The sequence below is a fragment of the Alexandromys fortis genome, unplaced genomic scaffold (assembly GCF_014885135.2).
Source record: "Alexandromys fortis isolate MF-2015 unplaced genomic scaffold, M_Fortis_MF-2015_v1.1 scaffold_3, whole genome shotgun sequence".
NCBI classification, from domain to species: Eukaryota; Metazoa; Chordata; class Mammalia; order Rodentia; family Cricetidae; genus Alexandromys; species Alexandromys fortis.
The window spans coordinates 17,895,087-17,914,618 of record NW_026067909.1 but is presented as its reverse complement, the minus strand read 5'-3'; the positions used below and the strand labels follow the sequence as shown (position 1 = coordinate 17,914,618).

The window sequence follows — 19,532 nt, the reverse complement described above, 5'->3', positions numbered from 1 at the left end:
AACCACTGACACTAAGGTTGGTCTTGGGACTCCCAGCCGCTGCTACATTTTGATAACCACTGCTCAGGGATGTGGAGTTAATCTCTTTAGGTCCATTTTCCTTAGACTTTGGGAACCTGCCTTACGAATACAGTGTTTTATGTTGTGGCCTGAGGGTTACCCTGATGGACTGCTCTGGTTGAGGGTGTCCGAGGTCTGTCATCTCCACAGTCTAGGGGTCAGGAGGTTGTGGACTACCTGGAAGTCTGGGTGTTGCTTTGTGAGATAATCCTAAGCAATCTTCCTGGGTCTCTGGGCCTTAGTTTCCCCATCTGCAAATGGGAGTTTGGAGGAGTTGTGTTCTGACTGGGTATGAGAAGGTCCTAGAACAGCTATGTGCGGGATACACGGGGTGCTTCACCCAGGCCCCTCGTTTCCAGAGGCCAGTCTGCCTTCTGCAGCACCGCTCACCTGAGCCACGGACCCCAGGGTGCTGGGGCCCACAGGCTTAGTTGATCTAGCCATTCAGTGCTGTCCTTCCCGGATCCACCTTAAATGCTGCAGCCCACATTCTCCGTGCAGCATTTGCGCCTTCTGTGCCCCATCCAGTCCTGGCCTTGGGACCAGGGCCTTGAGCCAAAACAGGGAGGAACTCCTCCTAGTGCCTGCTGGTTACGTGGCTTTTATTCACAGACTCAGCATACGCTGAGGATGGAAGGAGAGAACATCTGGGACCAGGCAGAGTCTGGAGATTAGGGAGGCAGGGAGGCCATGCATGGGTTGGACTGGGGAGTTTACAGAAGAGAACCTGCTGGCTGAGCCAGGCCTGTGTGGGGCAAGGCTGGAGGCAGGCAGCATGCAGGAGGCCTGGCTAGATCCGCCCAGAGCAGATCCACCCAGGTGGTGGCTGTGATCCAGGAGGGAGGGACTGAGGTTACTTTGGGGCAGAGAGAGAGAGAGAGAGAGAGAGAGAGAGAGAGAGAGAGAGAGAGAGAGAGGGGGAGAGGGAGAGGTGTGGGACTGGATAGCAGGTACCTTATCTCCCTCCCACCCCGGAAAGTGACATAGTGGGTCAGTTAGGACACCTGACATCTGGTCCTGCTGCAGTTTCTGGACTTGGTGATCTCCTCTGGCATTATCGTCCTCCCCACACTTGGACATTTGCTTTGGAGGTGACTCACGTAGGGATGACCTGGGGATATTTGTAGGGAGGCTGGACAATCCCAAGAGTGTGCCTAGGGCCTACCTGGATGCGCTATGCCTGTGCAGAGAGGGGATCTCCAGCTCATAGTCCCAAACTTTGTGTCAGCTCCTGCCTATACACCCAGGGGGCGCTATTTCCCATGACAATTTGGGCCCCCTGCCGGGCCAAGGAAGACAACAACGTTAAACTACTGGCCCGCCCTGCTGGCTCCTGACTTCCTGCCTAAACGCAAACAGAGTCCAAAACCCGGATCCTCCTCCTGGACCTTCTTCCTGGTGAATAGCCTATTCCCACACAGCAGGGAACAGAGAAACCAGTTCCCCGGGTTTCACTCCCTGTCTGGGAATAGCAAAGTTTGGAAAGCTAGTAGTCTCTCTGGGCTGTCCAGGAAGGTGACCCAGGGGCCTGGGAAGCCAGGGGAGGCCTGAGCAGGGCCCTGGGACTGAAGATACAGCCTATGGACACTTTCCACCGGCCTCTCCCTGGAGCTGGGGTGGAAGGATGCAGGAGAGGGGGCCATTAGCATTGGCGGGAGGGGGTGCGGTGCACAGAGCCAGGGCGCTTGGGGATCTTGCGCCAGCGCCGCTTGTCCCAGCGGCAGAGCAACAGCAGGCGGAAAGTGTCCCGGAAGGCTTTGTTGCAGAGTGCGTAGCACATGGGGTTGACAGTGCTGTTGACATAGCACAGCCAGTAGCCCAGCTCCCATAGGGTCTCGGGAACACAGTTCTTGCAGAAGGTAGACACCAGCACCATAATGTTATATGGTGTCCAGGTGAGGATGAAGGCCAGCAGGATAGCACACAGGGTCCGAGCTGCCTTCTTCTCCTTGACCAGTGAGAAGGTCTTTCGCTTGGCCAGTTGTTCCTTCCCTCGGGGTTTTTGGCTCTTGCCACCTCGGTCTCGGCCTTTCTTGGTGGGCCTCTTGACTGTATTCGGGGAGGTTTTGGGGGGCTGCTTGGTTGGTGCCTGTGCCTCAGGGTCTACCATGGGCATCTTGATCACCACTTCTGAGCCGGGTTCCTCGCCCTCAGAGGATGTGAGGGACTCCATGGAGCCTTCATCCTCTTCCTCTTCCTCTTTCCAGCTGTAAGCCTGCAGAAGCCTGGGTGTCCGGCAGCAGCGACAGCAGCGGCCCGGAGGTGACTCCGGTGAGCCCTCAGCCCCTGGCTGTGACCTCTCTGAGCTGCTGCTGCTGCCACCACCTTTGCCTGGGGTCTCAGAGCCCTGTAGGGCTGCCAGCTCCCGGGCTCGGTTTTCTGTCTCGCGGTAGATGCGCCAGTAGAGCGTACACATGACTGTGACGGGGAGGTAGAAGGCGGCCATGGCTGTGCCAAAAGTGATGATGGGTTGAGAGAGGAACTGGATGTAGCACTGCCCGGCCTGCACTGTCCGCTCCCCAACCAGGTATTGCCAGAAGAGGATGGCTGGGGCCCAGAGGACGAAGGAAACCAACCATGCCAGGCCAATCATCAGAGCTGCCCTGCGGGGAGTGCGCTTGGCTCGGTAGCTCAGGGGTCGGGTCACTGAGAAGTAACGGTCAAAGCTGATGAGCAGAAGATTCATGACCGAGGCGTTGCTGGCCACATAGTCCAGAGCCAGCCAGAGGTCACAAGCCAGTGTGCCCAGAGCCCAGTGCCCCATGAGCAGGTATGTGGTATAGAGGTTCATGGAGAAGGTGCCAATGATGAGGTCAGCACAGGCCAAGCTCAGCAGGAAGTAGTTGTTGACTGTCTTGAGCTCTGTGTTGACCTTGAAGGAGATGAGGACCAGCAGGTTGCCTGTCACTGTAGCCAGAGACAGGAGCCCTGTGGTGATCCCGATGAAGGCCACTTGCCAGGGACCCTTTCCTGGTGCCAAGACGGTGATGTTGGGGCTGACAGCAGGGGGCGCTGAGGTGTTCATTTCAGCCAGGTGAGATGAAGGGGCAGCCCCTTCCAGTCACAAGTTTTCCTCAGAGAAAGGGCATCACCTGAAAAGAGAGGACACAAGCTTTGGATGGGCCACTGGGCACCTCTGACAGTTCTGAGTGGAAGAGTCAAAGGGTACAGAGCTCCAGGCCACACAGCATCACCTGTAGGCACTGGCACCTACACACAGTGGCTAACAATGTCTTCCCAGCCACAGGGCGATTTGCCAGCAGCACGGAGTGGCCTTGTCCTCATGCCAGCTGGTTCAAACTTTGAACCTCCATTTTCTCCTTGGAAAATTGCTACTAATTCCTGTCTTCAAAAAAAGTAAAAATATTCGCTTATTTTTATTTTATGTGTATGAGTATTTTGTCTGCATATATGTCTGCGCACCATGTGTAAGCTCGGGGAGGCCAGAAGAGGGGCATCAAATCCCCTGGAACTGGAATTATAGACATAGTGAACTGCCTTGTGGGTACTGGGAATTAAACCTGAGTCCTCTGGAAGAGCAGCCAGGGCTCCTAACTGCGAAGCCAGCCACTAACCCCTGTTTTTCTTACATTTCATGCAGCAGGAATTGGGAGAATTATTTTGTATATAGTCCTGCAAGATTTTCCAAGTATTTCACTCAGCCTTATTAAAGCCTTCATTTAAGAAGGGCTTGCTACATCCAGACACGGTGCTAAGCACCTAATCAAGTTATCTATTTAAGGGCCCTGCTCATCCTTAGCAGGAAGGACCTTGTCATCCCTTTCTTGCTGGAGGCAATGGCGACTGAGCGGCTTCAGCCTCTGCTATAGTGACAAGATACTGAGTGGGATTCGGGCCCAGTTCCTCCACTAGCTGTGCATGGGCTGCTCCAGTGTAATTCTTTCATTAAATACAGTGATGGAAAGGAGAAGGCTCCAGGGAAGAGAAGAGGGTTGGGAGTGGTGGCACACATCCGCAGTCCTTACCCTTGGGAGGTGGAGGCAGGAGGATCAGGGCTTTAAAGTCATCCCCTGCTACACAGTGATGTTGAAGAGAGCCTGAGCTACAGGAGACTCGGATAGGGAGCAGAATGAGAGGGGGTACATGGAAATGCGTGTATGTGTGTTTATGTCTGCACAATCTTCCCTGGATTGCATGCGAAGCAGGCAACAGGGACAATGGCCTCGGCTCCCAGTTAGGTGAGGGTCTGGCCCCAGATGGGATGTGGGAGGCTTCCCTCCCTCTCAGCTCTGTTCCTGGGCCCCAGCTGAGAAGAGGGCAGCATGGGGAACGGGAAGATCCCTCAGACTTTCCTGGGATCTGGAGTCTGGCCCAGGCACTAAGGTTGCGCAAAATGAAAGGCCAGGAGGCAGGGAAGGCCCACAGCCAAAGCAAAGGCAGCCGGAAGGCTGAAGGTCTCACTCAGCAATAGCCTAGCTGCTCTGTGATTTGGTGGGTCCTTTTCTGTGTCCCCATCTGTCCACAGAAGAAGTTTAGGGTCTTCCTAGTGTAGAGCTATGGCCTTTAGGATTATACTGTTGGGAAGATCCTAAGGGAGAAATGTTGAACAAAAGCCTTCTGAACCCCAGTGTCGTGTGGGGACCTTGTCTGTGACAGAGAGGCTTATGTGTTGTGCCTGTGATCATGTATGACCCGTGTGTGGCTGAGGCCATCTCCATGGCTCTCGGTGAACTGTTGTGGTACAGCTCTCAGCACAGGGAAGGAGACCAGTGTGCCACAACATGTGGCTGTCAGTGTGCACGCGTGTGTCTGAGTCACTTTACACTTGAGGGAGTATGTGTGACACCACAGTTAAAGAACCTAGACTCCAGAGCTAGGCCGCCTGCATTTAGTACTACACTTGATATTAGCTAAAAGGCTGTGGGAGAAGTTATAACAAACAAGAGGGTGTTGGTATTGCTGTTTTTTTTAAAATATTTATTTATTTATTATGTATACAATATTCTGTCTGTGTGTATGACTGCAGGTCAGAAGAGGGCACCAGACCTCATTACAGATGGTTGTGAGCCACCATATGGTTGCTGGGAATTGAACTCAGGACCTTTGGAAGAGCAGGCAATGCTCTTAACCTCTGAGCCATCTCTCCAGCCCCCCCTTTTTTTTTTTTTGAGACAGGGTTTCAGAATTTCTATGTAATCAAGGATTATTTTGAGCTCCAGTTCCCCCTTACCTTCCCATCCCGAGTGTCAGGATGGCAGGTGAGGCCTGTCTGGATATGAATTCATGCTCTACCATTTACTAAAAAAAAAAAATCACCCATAGGAGCTGGAGAGAGTGCTTGGCAGTTAAGCGTGCTTACAGTTCTTCCACAGGACTGGGTTCAGTTCCCAGTATCCACATGGCAGGTTGCAAATGTCTCTAACTGCGGTCTCTGAGGATCCCACACCCTCCTCTGGCTTCTGTGGGTACTGCACATAGTGGTGCCTGAACATACATGCAGGAAAACACTCAAATTTATAAAATAAAAATAGGTAAATCTTTAAAAAAGTCACTACAGTACAACGCCGGTACCTAAAGATCGGGGGAGGAACAGAAAGATCGTATAAGCCAGAGAATCAGGGAGTTTGCTGTGAGATGGTGTCAGACAGAAATGTCAGAAGCTACACCATAATGTCTCATCAAGGTGACTGTCTAAACACGAGCTGGAGAAGGACGATAGCCACAGACATGCTAGGATGGGTGTGGAGGCCCACAAGGCTTCACCACCACACAAAGATCTACAGGCAACTAAGGGGTGCTGAGGGCAGGAGAAATAGTCTTCCCAGGGAGAGCACACCAATTGGTTGTCCAGTACCAAATGGTCAGCCCTGAAAACATACACAAAAGTAACGTTATACTGACTGAGCAAGTGGCACTTCTGTATTTAGGTACACACACACACATACACACACACATACAGATGCACACACACATACACACACATGCACATGCAATGACAATTAAGGAAAAAGAGAAAGAGGCCATGAATATGCAAGGGAGCAACGAGGGATATCTGGGAAGTCTTGGAGGGAGGAAAGGGAAGGGAGAAATGATATATCTCAAAAATTAAAGAAATATTTAAAAATAATTTATTTATTTATTCATTCATTCATTCATTTGGAACAGGGTCTCATGTAGTAGAGGCCTGCTTCCTTATCTGTATAGCAGAGGGGCAGATGACTTTGAACTTTTGATCCTACTTTTACCTCCCAGGTAATGGGATTAAAGCCTTGCACCACCATATCTTATTTTATTTATTTTTCTTTTTATTTTTTATTACTTTATTTATTTATTTATGAATGATTATTTATTGTTATTAACTATTAAGTGATGTAATGTCTATAACCATAAATTCCTCAAATGAGATATAGAGATTAGCTAAGACCTTTAAGTTAATACCTCAAGGAATTGTTAAGAGGATTAAATGAGGTTTTGAACATCAAGTGCTTAGAATGCTCCTGATGTCCAGTGAGCACTGGGTCCACATTAATTTGGTTTGTGTGGGAATGAGGGCTTCCTTCTGCTTGGGAATGGATCGGGAGTAATACTCTTCTCCAGGGGTGAGGCCCTAATCAGTTATCGAATACCAAGGAGTCAGCCCTGAAGCCATATACATACAAATAATATTAAATGGACTGAGCAGGTTGTATTTATATATTTGGGTATACATACATACATGTAGAAAAAAGGGCCATGATTTCGAGAGGGAGAAAATTCTGGGGGTACACAGGAAATATTGGAGGAAAGAAAGGGAAGGGAGAATATTATGTAATTGTATTTTAAGTTAAAAATAGTCTAGGCCGGTGGTGGTGGCGCATGCTTTTAATTCCAGTACTTGGGAGGCAGGGGCAGGTGGATCTCTGTGAGTCTGAGGCCAACCTAGTCTACAGAGCAAGTTCTAGGCTCCAAAGCTACATAGAGAAATTCTGTCTCAAAAAATCAAAAACAAACGAAATAAAACAAAAACCCACCAACACCAACAGCAAAAAAAAAAAAAAAAGGGGGGGGCTGGAGAGAAGGCTCAGTGGTTAAGAGCATTGCCTGTTCTTCCAAAGGTCCTGAGTTCAATTCCCAGCAACCACATGGTGGCTCACAACCATCTGTAATGAGGTCTGGTGCCCTCTTCTGGCCTGCAGACATACACACAGACAGAATATTGTATACATAATAAATAAATATTAAAAAAAAACCCAAAACAAAACAAAAACAAAAAACCAAAAACTCTCCTAAGGCTGGGTGTGGTGGAACGCACCAGTACTCTGTACGCTGGAGGCAGAGACAGTCAGGTCTCTGTGAATTTGAGGTCGACCAGGTGTATGTAGTGAATTCCAAGATAGCCAGAGCTACAGTGAGAAACCTTGTCTCAAAAAAAAAAAAAAAAATCTAGAGGATTTGGGTACATGTGGTAAACCACCTGTCTAGCTTGTCCAGCACTCACAGGGTCTGGGCTTCATCCCTAGCCCAGGGCCCTAAATCTCTGATAGTGCAGTAGTGGTGGTGGATAGCAATGGTACCTGTTGCTATTGGACAGCTCACCCTGAGTCACTGCTGAAGTATTTCTATACATCCGTGCATTATCTTATCCGTGTGTGTGTGTGATGTGTGTGTGTGTGTGGTGTGTGTATGTATGTATGTATGTATGTGTGTGGGGTGTGTGTATGTATGTGTATGGGGTGTGTGTGTATGGGGTGTGTATGTATGTATGTGTATGAAGTGTGTGTGTGGTGTGTGTGTATATATGTGTATGGGGTGTGTGTGCATGTATGTATGTGTATGGGGTGTGTGTGTGTGTATGGTGTGTGTATGTATGTGTATGGTGTGTGTATGTGTATGGTGTGTGTGTATGGTGTGTGTGTATGTGTATGGTGTGTGTGTATGGTGTGTGTGTGTATGTGTATGGTGTGTGTGTATGGTGTGTGTATGTATATATGTGTGTGGGGTGTGTATGTATGTATGTGTATGGGGTGTGTGTATGTATGTGTATGGGGTGTGTGTGTGTATGGGGTGTGTGTGTATGTATGTGTATGGGGTGTGTGTGTATGTATGTGTATGGGGTGTGTGTGTATGTATGTATGTGTATGGTGTGTGTGTATGCGTATGGTGTGTGTATGTATGTATGTGTATGGTGTGTGTGTATGTGTATGGTGTGTGTATGTATGTATGTGTATGGGGTGTGTGTGTATGTATGTGTATGGGGTGTGTGTGTGGTGTGTGTATGTCTGTGTATTGTGTGTGTGTATGTGTGTGTATGTATGTGTATGTCTTGTATGGGGTGTGTGTGCGCTGTAAGGACTCAAACATGGAGCCTTATACATGCTCAGCAAGCACTCTACCAAAGATCTGCAGTCATGGTTAATTTCTCTGCCCACCTCCTTTTTATTTTTTTTCCTTTAAGATAGAGTCTTTTTTTATTTTTTTAATTTTTTTTTTTAAGATAGAGTCTTATGCAGTGTGGGCTAGCCTGGAACTCACTGTGTAGCCAAGGAAGATCTTAAACTTTTGATCCTCCACCTCCAGAATTCTGGCTGTGAGGCATAGGGTGCCAAGCCAGTTTTACATGGTATAGAGGATGGAACCCTATGCTAGGTAAGCACTGTACAAACTGAGCTGTGTCCAACCCCCATACTGAATCTCAGCAGCAACCTATGACCTGAACACAAGTGTACAGATAATAGAACTGAGTGAGACCCAAGTGAAACAGCAAGAAAACCCGCAGAAGACCACACAGGAAATGTACCATCAAGACTGGACCCCAGTCATTTTTTCAAGTGAAAGTTCATTTACAAGAACTTATGACCAAACAGGAAAAAAAAAACCAAACAAAAATGTAGGAAACTCTAAACAAACACAACAAAAGAGCGAAACAGCAGTGGAGACTAACTCGCCGATCTGAATTTTAAAAGCAAGCACTAAAACGCAATTTGCCTTCCACCTTCGCCCCTTTCAGCATTAGGATTCAAAACCAGGACCTTGTGCAGCCCCTGATCCAGAGTCTTGCTACATTTATCCAGGCTGGTCTTGAACTCACGATTGAGCCTCTGTCCTTAGCCTTCTGAATTCTGGGATTAAATGCCTGAGTTACCACCACATCAGGTTTATCTTTTTTTGCCTGGTCTTGTCACACCCTTTTCTAAACTAAAGTCAGGTAGTGGGCAAGAGGCTGGGATCAGGCTGGGGCTTTCCCTGGGGAGGTGGCTGGTGGCCACTATCTTGGGAATTTGCCCTGCACAGTCATTGTCTTTGATTTTCTGAACTCAGGGCCACTTAACACCCATTGCACAAATGGAGTAACTGAGGCCCAGCAACAGGGGATAGAAGACATTGCCCAGATCTCCTTGCTTTTAGACTGAGTACGGTTCCCCGTGTGTCAGCTCCATGAGCTTTGGAGCAAAGACCTGTAAAGGAACTAGACTAGAATTGTTGGCTGGCGGAGAGGCTGCCCCTCCCCCCTGCAGAGGCCTCCTCAGGCTTAGCAGGAGGGTGATGTGTATCTTGGTCACAAAATTTAAAGATGGTTCCAAACTTGGTAGTAAATAAACTAATATTTTATGTAATATAAAAAAAATCAATGCAAATATAATCTGATGATTAAAATATCAAAGGCAGGATCCAGCCCTACATTTGTGCAATCCTGTCTCATTAGCTTTACTCCAAACCTGGCCCTAGTTCCCATGGAACTTTATTTACAAAAAGAGCTAGCCTGCTGTAGTATTAATTGATTGATTGATTGAGACAAAGTCTCACTATGTAGTCCCATGTAGCCCAGACTAGCCTCAAACTCAGAACTATTTTACCTTAGCCTTCCAAATGCGGGGGTTACTTGCAAGTCTGGTTTGTTATTTGATTTTTTAAAAAGTTCCAGACTGGGTGTGGTGGCACACAACTGTAATCCTGGCACCCTAGAGGTAGAGGCAGGAGGGTGTGGAGTTCAAGGCCAACCTTGTTTACATAACAAGTTTGCTGTTAACCTGACCTACTTGAGAGTGCCCTAAGAAACAAAAACAAGGCCAGATGGTGGTGGCACACCCCTTTAATCCTGGCACTTGGGAGGCAGAGACAGGTGGATCTCTTGAGTTCAAAGCCAGCCTGATCTACAGAGTTCCAGGACAGCCAGGGCTACACAGAGAAACCCTGTCTGGGGATGGGGTGGACAAAAGCAATAAAACAAAACAAAGCTGCAACTTTATCTTTCTGTGTTATGAAGTTCTCTCTCTCATTGGTACTGGGGTACCATCCAGGACCTTGTACGCTCTAAGCATTTGTTTTACCATTGAGTCACATCCTCCGTGATCCCTCAAATTTTGCTTCAAGGTGAGTGTGTTACTTGACTTGCCCAAGTCTTGGCATTGTGACCCTTGGTTCTGGAATGAAGCTCAGTGCCACCCCTTCCTCCATAAGTTATCGGCACAATCTCCCAACCTTTCATTCTTTCCCTTTTTCTTCCTGCCTCTCACTCCACAGCTGATGAGTGGGGTACCAGAGCAGACACACAGTTCATGGCCTCTGCTCCTCTTCCCGGTTCCCTGTCCTGATCCACTTGTCACAGTGTCCTGTCTTTCCAGCCCCCACCCCCAGCTCTTCCCTGGTTCTTTTTTTTTTTTTTTTTTTTTTTGAGACAGGGTTTCTCTGTGTAACAGCCTTGACTATCCCAGAACTTGCTTTATAGACCAGGCTAGCTTTGAATTTACAGAGATCCACCTGCCTCTGCCTCCCGAGTGCTGGGATTAAAGGCATGAACCACCACTGCCTGACATCTTCCCTGGTTCTTAATCTGTTCTTTTGTACAAAGAAGGATTTGGACCATCCTAGCATCTCTGGCAGATGTATAGGGTCCTGAATGCAACATCTCCAGATGCTGCATAGAGAGGACCCAAGTTTCAGAGGTGAAGCTGAAGCTCACTCAGGTCCCTTCACTGGGAGCTGCGGCACCATCAACTCTGGGTGGGAACATGGTGACCTGTAGCCATCACAAGCTCCTCTCAGAGGGTTGTAGTGACAGCCATGAATAATGCAAATGCTTTCATTTAATTTTTTTTTTTGAGACGGGGTATCACTATATAACCCTGACTAACCTGGAATTTACTTATAAACCAGGCTAGTCTCAAACTTACAGAGGTCCATCTGCTTCTCTACCTCTGGGTGCTGGGATTATAAATATGAACCATCATGCCTTGTTAAAGCAAATACCTTTAGTACAGGACTCCAGAGAAAAATGAACCAAACATCCTTGGAGGTGAGGAAGCTGGAAGTCTTGCATGGATGGTTAGAAATCCCTGTCAAATCTTTTTTAATGGGCAAATTGGTAGCCACCATACTTAGGCTATGACAGGCGCTTGATACACCCTATTCCTTTTCATCGGCAGGACAATCTCATCTCTGTAGTAAGGCGAGGGAGCAGAGGCTCAGAGGGGTAAGGGACTTTCTTTTTTTTTTTTTTTTTTTTTTAAAGATTTTTTTTATTAATTATGTATACAGCGTTCTGCCTGCAGGTACACCTGCAGGCCAGAAGAGGGCACCAGGTATCATTACAGATGGTTGTGAGCCACCATGTGGTTGCTGGGAATTGAACTCAGGACTCTAGAAGAGCAGATAGTGCTCTTAACCTCTGAGCCATCTCTCCAGCCCGGTAAGGGACTTTCTGATGATCCCACAGGAGCTAGTAGTGTTGGGATTGTGACACTAACTTTTTGGATTCAAGGTCTGTGTTTGTTCTACTTGGCTAATTACTCTATGGCCCTCTAATGTTTGCTTCCCACTGGGGAGTGTTTGAGGAGAAAGGGCACAGAGAGGTTCTAGGGAACTAGAGTAATTCTCACCACCTCTGGACCTTCCACTCTTCTTGGTGATGGTCATGAACCTGCTTTCCTGTCACGGTGAGAGCGGGGTGACCTACTGTAGTCCTTACCGTGCAACCTTGGAAGGTCTTTGTCACCTTGGCCTCTCAGGTGTTGAAATGATACATCTATGTTATTATCCTTAATCAACTTCTTTTGTTTCTTCATTTTTTTCTACCCTGCCTAGAACCCAGAGCCTTTCATATGCCAGATCTCTAGCAGTCACCCTTCATTTATTTATTTATTTATTTATTTATTTATTTATTTATTTATTTAATTTATTTGTGTGTACGTGCGTGCGTTCGTTCGTTTGTTCATTCATTTATTTTTAGGACAGGGTTTCATGTAGTCCAGGTTAGCTTTGAGCTCCCGATGTGCTGAAAATGACTTTGAATTTCTGATTGTCCCACCTCTACTTCCCAAGAGTTGGGATTACAGGTATGTGCCACCATACCCAGTTTATGGGGTGCTAGGGACTAAACCCTCTTCTGCTTGCTAGATGAGCAGACTACCAATGAGATGACCTTTTCAGATGGCTTTTTATTTTGCTTCTTAAAAAGTTTAAATTTATGTGTGTGTCTGTCTGTGTGAGTGCAAGCTACATGTACGGGTGTTGGTAGGGGCCAGAAGAGGGTGTCTGATGCCCTGGAGCTGGAGTTACAGGTGGTTGTGAGTCACCTCCTATAGGGGCTTTTAAGTTATTTAGTTTGAGGTCTCACTATTAGCCTAAGATGGTCTTGAAGTCACAGCAACTCTCCTGCTTCAGGCTTCTGAGTGCTGGGAGTATAGTGTGCACTATCATGCCTGGCCTTAGCCTTGACTTGCGTGTGTGTGTGTGTGTGTGTGTGTGTGTGTGTGTGTGTGCGTGTGTGTGTGCGTGTGTAGGATGAGTTGTTTTCTCACTGCTTGTGCCAGGCCAACTGGGCTGTAAACTCCAGGGATTCTCCTGTCTCTCTCTTCCATCTCCTTGCAGCAGCACCAAGATTACAGATGCTTGCTTCTCTGTAGGTCCTGGGGGTTTGAACTCAGGCCCTCAGGGCTGCCTGATGAGCATGTTTATGCACTGAGACATCTCTGCTCTCGACTGGGGAGTTCACTACTGGCTACTGGAGGATGGTGGTCATGAATCAGCTTGGTTTCCCATGACTGTGACCATCCTGGACTAAGAGACAGGGTGCTGGGGTTCAGTGGCGGCTCCAGAAGTTTTATGAACTAGGGGCTCAGGGTTAGCTCTCTGGTTGAAAGGGGAACTTGATGCTACATTCACATAGCACATCCTGTTAACACATTCATGGACAGGTTGGAGAGATGGATTCAGTGGTTAAGAGCACTGGTTGTTCTTACAGAGGACTGGGGTTCAAGTTCCAGTACGCACATGGTGGCTGACCAGTCTGTAATGCCAGTCCCTAGGGGATCCAATGTCCTCTCCTGACTTCCAGGGGCACCAGGCAGGAATGGGATGCACAGACATACATACAGGCAAAACACGCATACATGAAAAATAAAAATAAATACATTTCTTCTTTCCTGAGAGAGGGTTTCTCCGTGTAGCCCTGGCTGTCCTGGAACTCACTCTGTAGATTACACTGGTCTCAAATTCACAGAGGCATGCTTGTCTCTTGCCTCTGCCTCCTGAGTGCTGGGATTAAAGGTGTGCGCCACCACCGCCCAGCATAAATAAATAACTCTTAAATAAACAAGAAACAAACATTGACAGAAAAAGCTGTGATATGGATTGCAAGGTGGGTCAGGCAGAGACCCCTTAGCTTCAATCTTTTGTTTCACTGACCATAGGCAAGCCACCATCCTGACCTGAGCGCCATTTTGTAGGATGGGGCTGAGTTTCTAGTAGGCGTGTGTGTGTGTGTGTGTGTGTGTGTGTGTAAGGGTGTGTGCATTGTTGAATGACAAGAGGATGGTGGTGGTGGGGTGGGATCTTGGAACTTTTTGTGTTTGGACGCAAGAAGGTGTTAAGAAATTGGGAGAGTACTTTTCTGCCTGGAACTGTGGCCTCCTGACGAAGACTGTTGGGAGCCTTTAATAATATTACTATTATTATCATAGCAACTGATATTTACTGGCTGCTTGAGTATACCAGACATGGCTCTACGCATTATATGCATAATTTAATTTGCTTGTTATAACTCCTTGAAAATAGATTCTATTATCTCCGATTTGCAAAAAGAGGTGACCTTAAAGCCTGTCAGTGATGCACTCTTCTGTCTCTGAGATCCATCTCTGGGAGCCCCGACTCTAAGCTGTTCCTGACGGGGTGTTGAGGGGAGTCTCCGCCTATCTTCACTGGCTTGGCCAAACCCTAGTTTGAATCAGCCAAGAAGTCCTTGCTTTAGATTCTGGTCTGCGTCTGTGTCATTTATCTGTGCGATGAAGAATGACGGTGTGGAGGAGGGGGAGATCCAGTCATAATGGATGGAGAGGCAAAGCAGGGGTTCTGCTTGCTTCATTTACTGCTTTATCTTAGGGCTTGCTACATAGTAACTGTTCAACAAATATTTGTGAAAGAAATACATGAATGTATACATGGAGGGGGGTCCTCCTTAATGATTCCAGGCTCTAGAGGTTGAGGATGAGCCTGTGGGGATCAAGACCAGCTCCGGAACAGAGTTTAGGGGCCCCTCTGCTTCTATGACCCCTTATCAGCAGGCCTCTGTTCTCTTGGGTAAAGGACTGTCTGACAGGAGAGCATAGGAGAAAAATAAACGGAGAGCCTCTTAATTTGTGCAATGGTTGAAGAATCCTGCTTTATTGCGAGCAAAGAGAGGCTAAGTGAGGTTCAGGAATAGATGTGGGATGCTGGTGGTGGTGGTGGTGTGTATGTGTGTGTGTAAGCTAATGTGGGTGGTAGTGGTGGTGGTGGTGGTGTGTGTGTGTGTAAGCTAATGTGGGTGGTAGTGGTGGTGGTGGTGGTGGTGGTGGTGTGTGTTAAGTTATTGTGGGTGGTAGTGGTGGTGTGTGTGTGTGTGTGTGTGTGTGTGTGCAAGTTATTGTGGGTGGTGGTGGTGGTGCGTGTGTGTGTGTAAGTTATTGTGGGTGGTGGTGGTGGTGGTGTGTGTGTATGTATGTTTAAGCTAATGTGGGTTGTGGTGGTGGTGGTGTGTGTTAATGTGGGCTCCAAGAGTTAAGAGATGAGGTCAGAGTCTCTAACACAAGGCAGGCCAGACTGATGACCGCCAGTGCCCTGGACCAATCCCTAGGGACAGGGGATCTGGCTGGTGAAAGGAAGGGCGAAGGAAAGAAGCCACTGGGGGAGGATAGGAAGGCTGGGGAGAAGGATTCCTGAACATGAGACTTTCCTTAGTCTGGTCAAGAAGTAAGAAGGGGAGACAGAGAATGTGGGGGAAGAATTAAGAAGGAGGTGCGGAGCCATCTTGTTATTCTGGGGCTGGAAGCCGTCTGAAAACCTGGCTGGGGCAGAGATAACTCTAGGGAGAAGGTAGTCTTCAGGGAGGGCTGAGGGATGGGAACTTGGGGTCTCACATATGTACTAAGAAGGAGGTTCTGGTCCAGGCTTTTGACTACTCCGTCAGGGACCACAGCCCAGAAGCCAGCCTTTCTGGGTGACTCCCCTCGGGTTAACTTCTCTTCAAGTGGCTCTTGATTCATTAAAGGTTCACAAAACTTCCACCCCTGACCCCCTGGCCTTGGAAACAAGGAAGTAAACAAGTGGAATTAATCTCGGTCTTTTTCGGCTCAAGCCACCACTGGGAGATCAGTGGCCATCAGTTAAATGCTTCCTGAATCCACCGCTGATCTGAAAGAGGAGCATCGGTCCTAGAGCTATGGCCAAATTTGCTCACTGGTGATGGACCTTGACTACCTGACCAACCATCTTTAAGCAGGTTGGGAAGAGCCTACCTGTGAGCGGGCTGCAACCTAGACTTTGCTCTGCAAGTGTGGCATTAGCAATGTTGGGCCCCCTCATCCTCCTCCCTGCACATCTCCAGAGCCTCACTCCTGGCACTCCCCCTTTTCCTTTCTTCTCTCTTTCCCTCCCCCATTCTTCTAGGCATCACCATGGCATCACGGTGGAGCAGAAACTCAGCTCGATTCACCCACCTCTTCCCTGCCTGCCTGCTTGGGAGCCCAAGCTCTTGCCTCCCAAAGCTCACTAGACCCTTCCCTTCCCCATTCTATCCTGTCTTCCTGCTCACAGAGATGGTAGCACAGCGATGTGCTGAGGGTGAAGAGAATGAGGTTCAAGTATGAACGGGACTACTATGTCTCCCTTCTATGGCCACGAACATATCTGCTCTCTCTTTTCAGCCTCATTCTCTCTGAGTGTACATTAGGACAGCTCTGCCTAGGGGCTCCCCATTACTCTTGAAGATCCACCAAAGTCACAGCCAGCAGCCCAGCAGGCAGCAGCCCAGCCAGAATGATACCTTCTGTAGCCCTGTTCCATCATCTCCTCTTCATATCTCAGCAGCTGTCATGGTTTACCTAGTAGCTGAAGTCTAGGGGTAGCGCCCTTTCCTTACACAGCTCATGGAGTGGCTGGTAACCCCGGGACAAGAGACTGATCAGCTCCTGGAGACTGCCTGAATTCTTCCAGCCAGTGAGACAGGGGACACTGGGCTAATGGGGTGGATCTGCAGATAGATGTGCACTGTAGGAAGAAGTGAAGCCCTTTCCACTGGCACTAAGAACCCCTAAGGTGTACAGGTCTTCATGGTCCAACTGCTCTCTCTCTAGACACCCGTCTTGGAGGTGGCAACTGTAAGAATCAAAGCCCCTGGCTCCAACTCATCCTTCCTGGAGTCTGAGGACACACATGTGTGCATTAGTATCCTTGTATTGCCTGAGACCCTTGCACTGACTGCAGCCTATCTTCCGGAAGCCAAAGATACTAAAAACCCAGGGAGGGCTCTCTGGGTCCCCTACATGCCAGGGCCATATCCTCTGGATGATGTGGCTACCCATGTGCTTATTTGTCTCCAAAAAGCAATGGGGCTCTTTGCCTGGTCTCCTGCTGGCTTCTGGCCAAACACCCACCTTGGCATCCAGCTTGTCCATCTGGCCAGCAGTCTCTTTCAGTCCATCTTGGGGGGCTGAAGGTGGATGGGGGAGGTGGGATTCAGGGTGCCCTGAAGGAGGAGAGAAGGAGGTGTCCCCAAAAGTATGTACACGGGTCATCCTTCAGCGGGGTGCTGGTGGCAAGGGCTGTCTCCTGCCTTTCCCTTTCTGCTTTAGGGTGCTAGGCAATCTGCTAACTACACGGCCATCTAATCTCTTCTGAACCTTAGTTTGAGTTTCCTAAGAGGGTCTCCATCTCTTCTGCCAACTGAAGCCCAGAAAAACACCAGAAGAATCCACTGAAAACCAGCAGGCAGGGTGTTTGGAGCAGCCGATGCCCATGGCTACAGAGACCTCTTGGCCTCTAGACCCCTCCTTGGCCACCTCCCCTCTCCAGAGCCCACCCCCATTTCTATCTCATCCTTGTCCCTGCCCTGTCCCAGAGGACCCTGCTGCTTCTGCACCCAGCTCAACACAGCCCCTCCCAAACCTTCCCAAATGTACTCACCAGGGGACCGGAGAGGGGTCTGTGGGGTCCTCAGCTTCACTGCTTCTCCGGGGGCCTGCAGCGTCTCCTGGGACCCAAACACCTGGCTCCCGGGGGGAGCTGCGCCCTGTGCTGGCAGCGGGAGAGGCACAGCCAGTGATTGGCATGTCCCACCCCCTGGCACGCCAGCCTTGGGGGGGAGGGAGGAAGGGAACGAGAGGGAGGGAGGGAAGGGAGGAAAGAAAGGGAGGGGGAGCAGGAGGGAAGCCTCAGGCAGCATCTGGGGTTGGACTAAGTCCTAGAGTGTGCCCCCCTTGTCCACAAGGGCATCCACTTTGAGCCTTGAGACAGAGGAGGCAGGACATGAGGAAGGAGAGCCCTGGAAGGCTAAAAGTCCAGGAGGAGAGAGAAGGCGGATACAGGGAGACAAACACCCACACCCACTGCACACAGACCGGCGGCACACACATACACACCCTCACAAAGGCACACTCTGTTTCCTAGGCTTCTTCCCCCACCCAACCGGAAAGCCCCCAACCGGAAAGCCCCCAACTCTTGTGCACCATGTCCCAACACACATGCCCTGTTATTCACATGCCTGCTTCCTTTGCACACATGCCCTCCCCCCATGAACATGCCCACGCGCCCACCCACCCACCCAGCCACACACCCTGCTCTTCCTCCCTGCTGCGAGGGAGCTAGATTCCTTCTGTTTGAAAATGACACATTGGGCCTCACGTGAGAGGTTCCAACTTGGAACAGACCCAGAGGGCTGGCGCACCCGCCCTGGGGCTGAGTGACATGCCCACATGCTGGGCAGTGCTCTAGTGTCTGCAGAGCCCCGGTGTGAGGATATATGGGTGTCTTGTTTGTGGGGAGTGGGGGGGGGCTGTGTGTTTGTTACATAGGCTGTTTAGTGTCCGACATGTGTGCATCCGTGTGTGCTCATGTCACCATGCAGCCTACATAAATACAGGTGTGACCCTGCCAGTCGAGCCAGAACGCATGTGCGTGCGTGTGTCTGTACTCAGTGTGTGTCTGAGTGTTGCCCAACTGTGGAACTGGCTAATTTTGACAAGCGAGGCAGCATCTACCTCTTTGCCTGCTCCACCCCCAGCTTCCCTTTGGAAGACAGACAGACAGGGAGACAGACAGCTCTCCTCCCAGCTTGTCAAACTCTGTCTCCCCTGACTCCCACTCTAGGTTCACAGGTGTGTACCTGGAGAGTGTGAGCCACTCCGCCTCTCCTCTCAGCCTACAGTGTGGCCAGCAGCCTCCCAGAGTCCAGGTTAGATTCCTGTGTTGAGTTGACTCAGCGATAGGGACCCCTGGCTGGGGGTACCATTTGTCATAGAGACCCGAGTCTAGCAAAGCCCCAGTAGAGACTTCCTGGAGAGTTGACCACTGGGAAAGCTATAAACGCCAGCGCGCCGCCGGTGTTGTTTGCCCTGTGGGCTGTGATGATGCCCTGGGTGGGAGGTGCAAAGGGCTGAAATCAAGATCACCTTTATATGGGTGAGAAAAGAGAAAGCTGAAGCGTGGTGGGTACTAGGTGAGCCACTGTTTGAAGTCAGGTCCTGGGGTCTCTAAGCTACGGGTTTTGGAGTGGGGGGGGCAACCCGCCCCGGGGGGGCAACCCGCCCCATCCTTCCTCCTCATTTCATTTTCCCACCAAGAACCCTATCCCAGTGTTGAGCTTGGATCCCAGTTGCCTAAGGAGCCAGGGAAGGAAGACTCTGGCGTCTCTGGGGCTTGGGCCAGCAACCACGGGGCACTAGTGGCAGGTACATGCGGGAACATGGATACTTTTAAGAACTCAGGGTGCCAAGAGGCACCCGGAGTGCCTTCTTTCTGGGTTTGGTCAGATACCGTAGCTGGGGGTCGGGGGTCGGGGGTCGGGATCCGAGCAGCTCCTTCTCCTACCCTAGGGGTCATTAAATTCTCAGGGTTAGGTCAGAACTCAGAGTCCCTGCGGTGGGCTGCCCCCTGCTGGGCCATCCTTGGGTTGCGGGCTGCCGGTTGGGAGAACAGTGGGGGTGCGTGTACTTGTGCGTGTACACGTGGTTTAGAGTGGGGGAGTTAGGCCTTCACATCCATTTCCGAGTCTGAATCAAGCT

General features: G+C 49.6%; 1 protein-coding gene across 1 annotated transcript; it reads right to left on the bottom strand.

Moving 5' to 3' along the window:
- Nucleotides 1-675: 675 nt before the first annotated feature.
- On the bottom strand, nucleotides 676-17,841 carry Chrm1 (cholinergic receptor muscarinic 1). Its single transcript, XM_050137177.1, has 3 exons — nucleotides 17,437-17,841; nucleotides 16,908-16,999; nucleotides 676-3,152 (listed from the first exon to the last, which is right to left on the bottom strand). The coding sequence occupies exon 3, from the start codon at nucleotides 3,083-3,085 to the stop codon at nucleotides 1,703-1,705; it is 1,383 nt and encodes a 460-aa protein (XP_049993134.1). The 5' UTR covers nucleotides 3,086-3,152; nucleotides 16,908-16,999; nucleotides 17,437-17,841; the 3' UTR covers nucleotides 676-1,702.
- Nucleotides 17,842-19,532: the final 1,691 nt, after the last annotated feature.

Bases quoted from the DNA above. Each gene is read 5' to 3' on its own strand.
- Chrm1 (XM_050137177.1), bottom strand. From the start codon at position 3,085: ATGAACACCTCAGCGCCCCCTGCTGTCAGCCCCAACATCACCGTCTTG.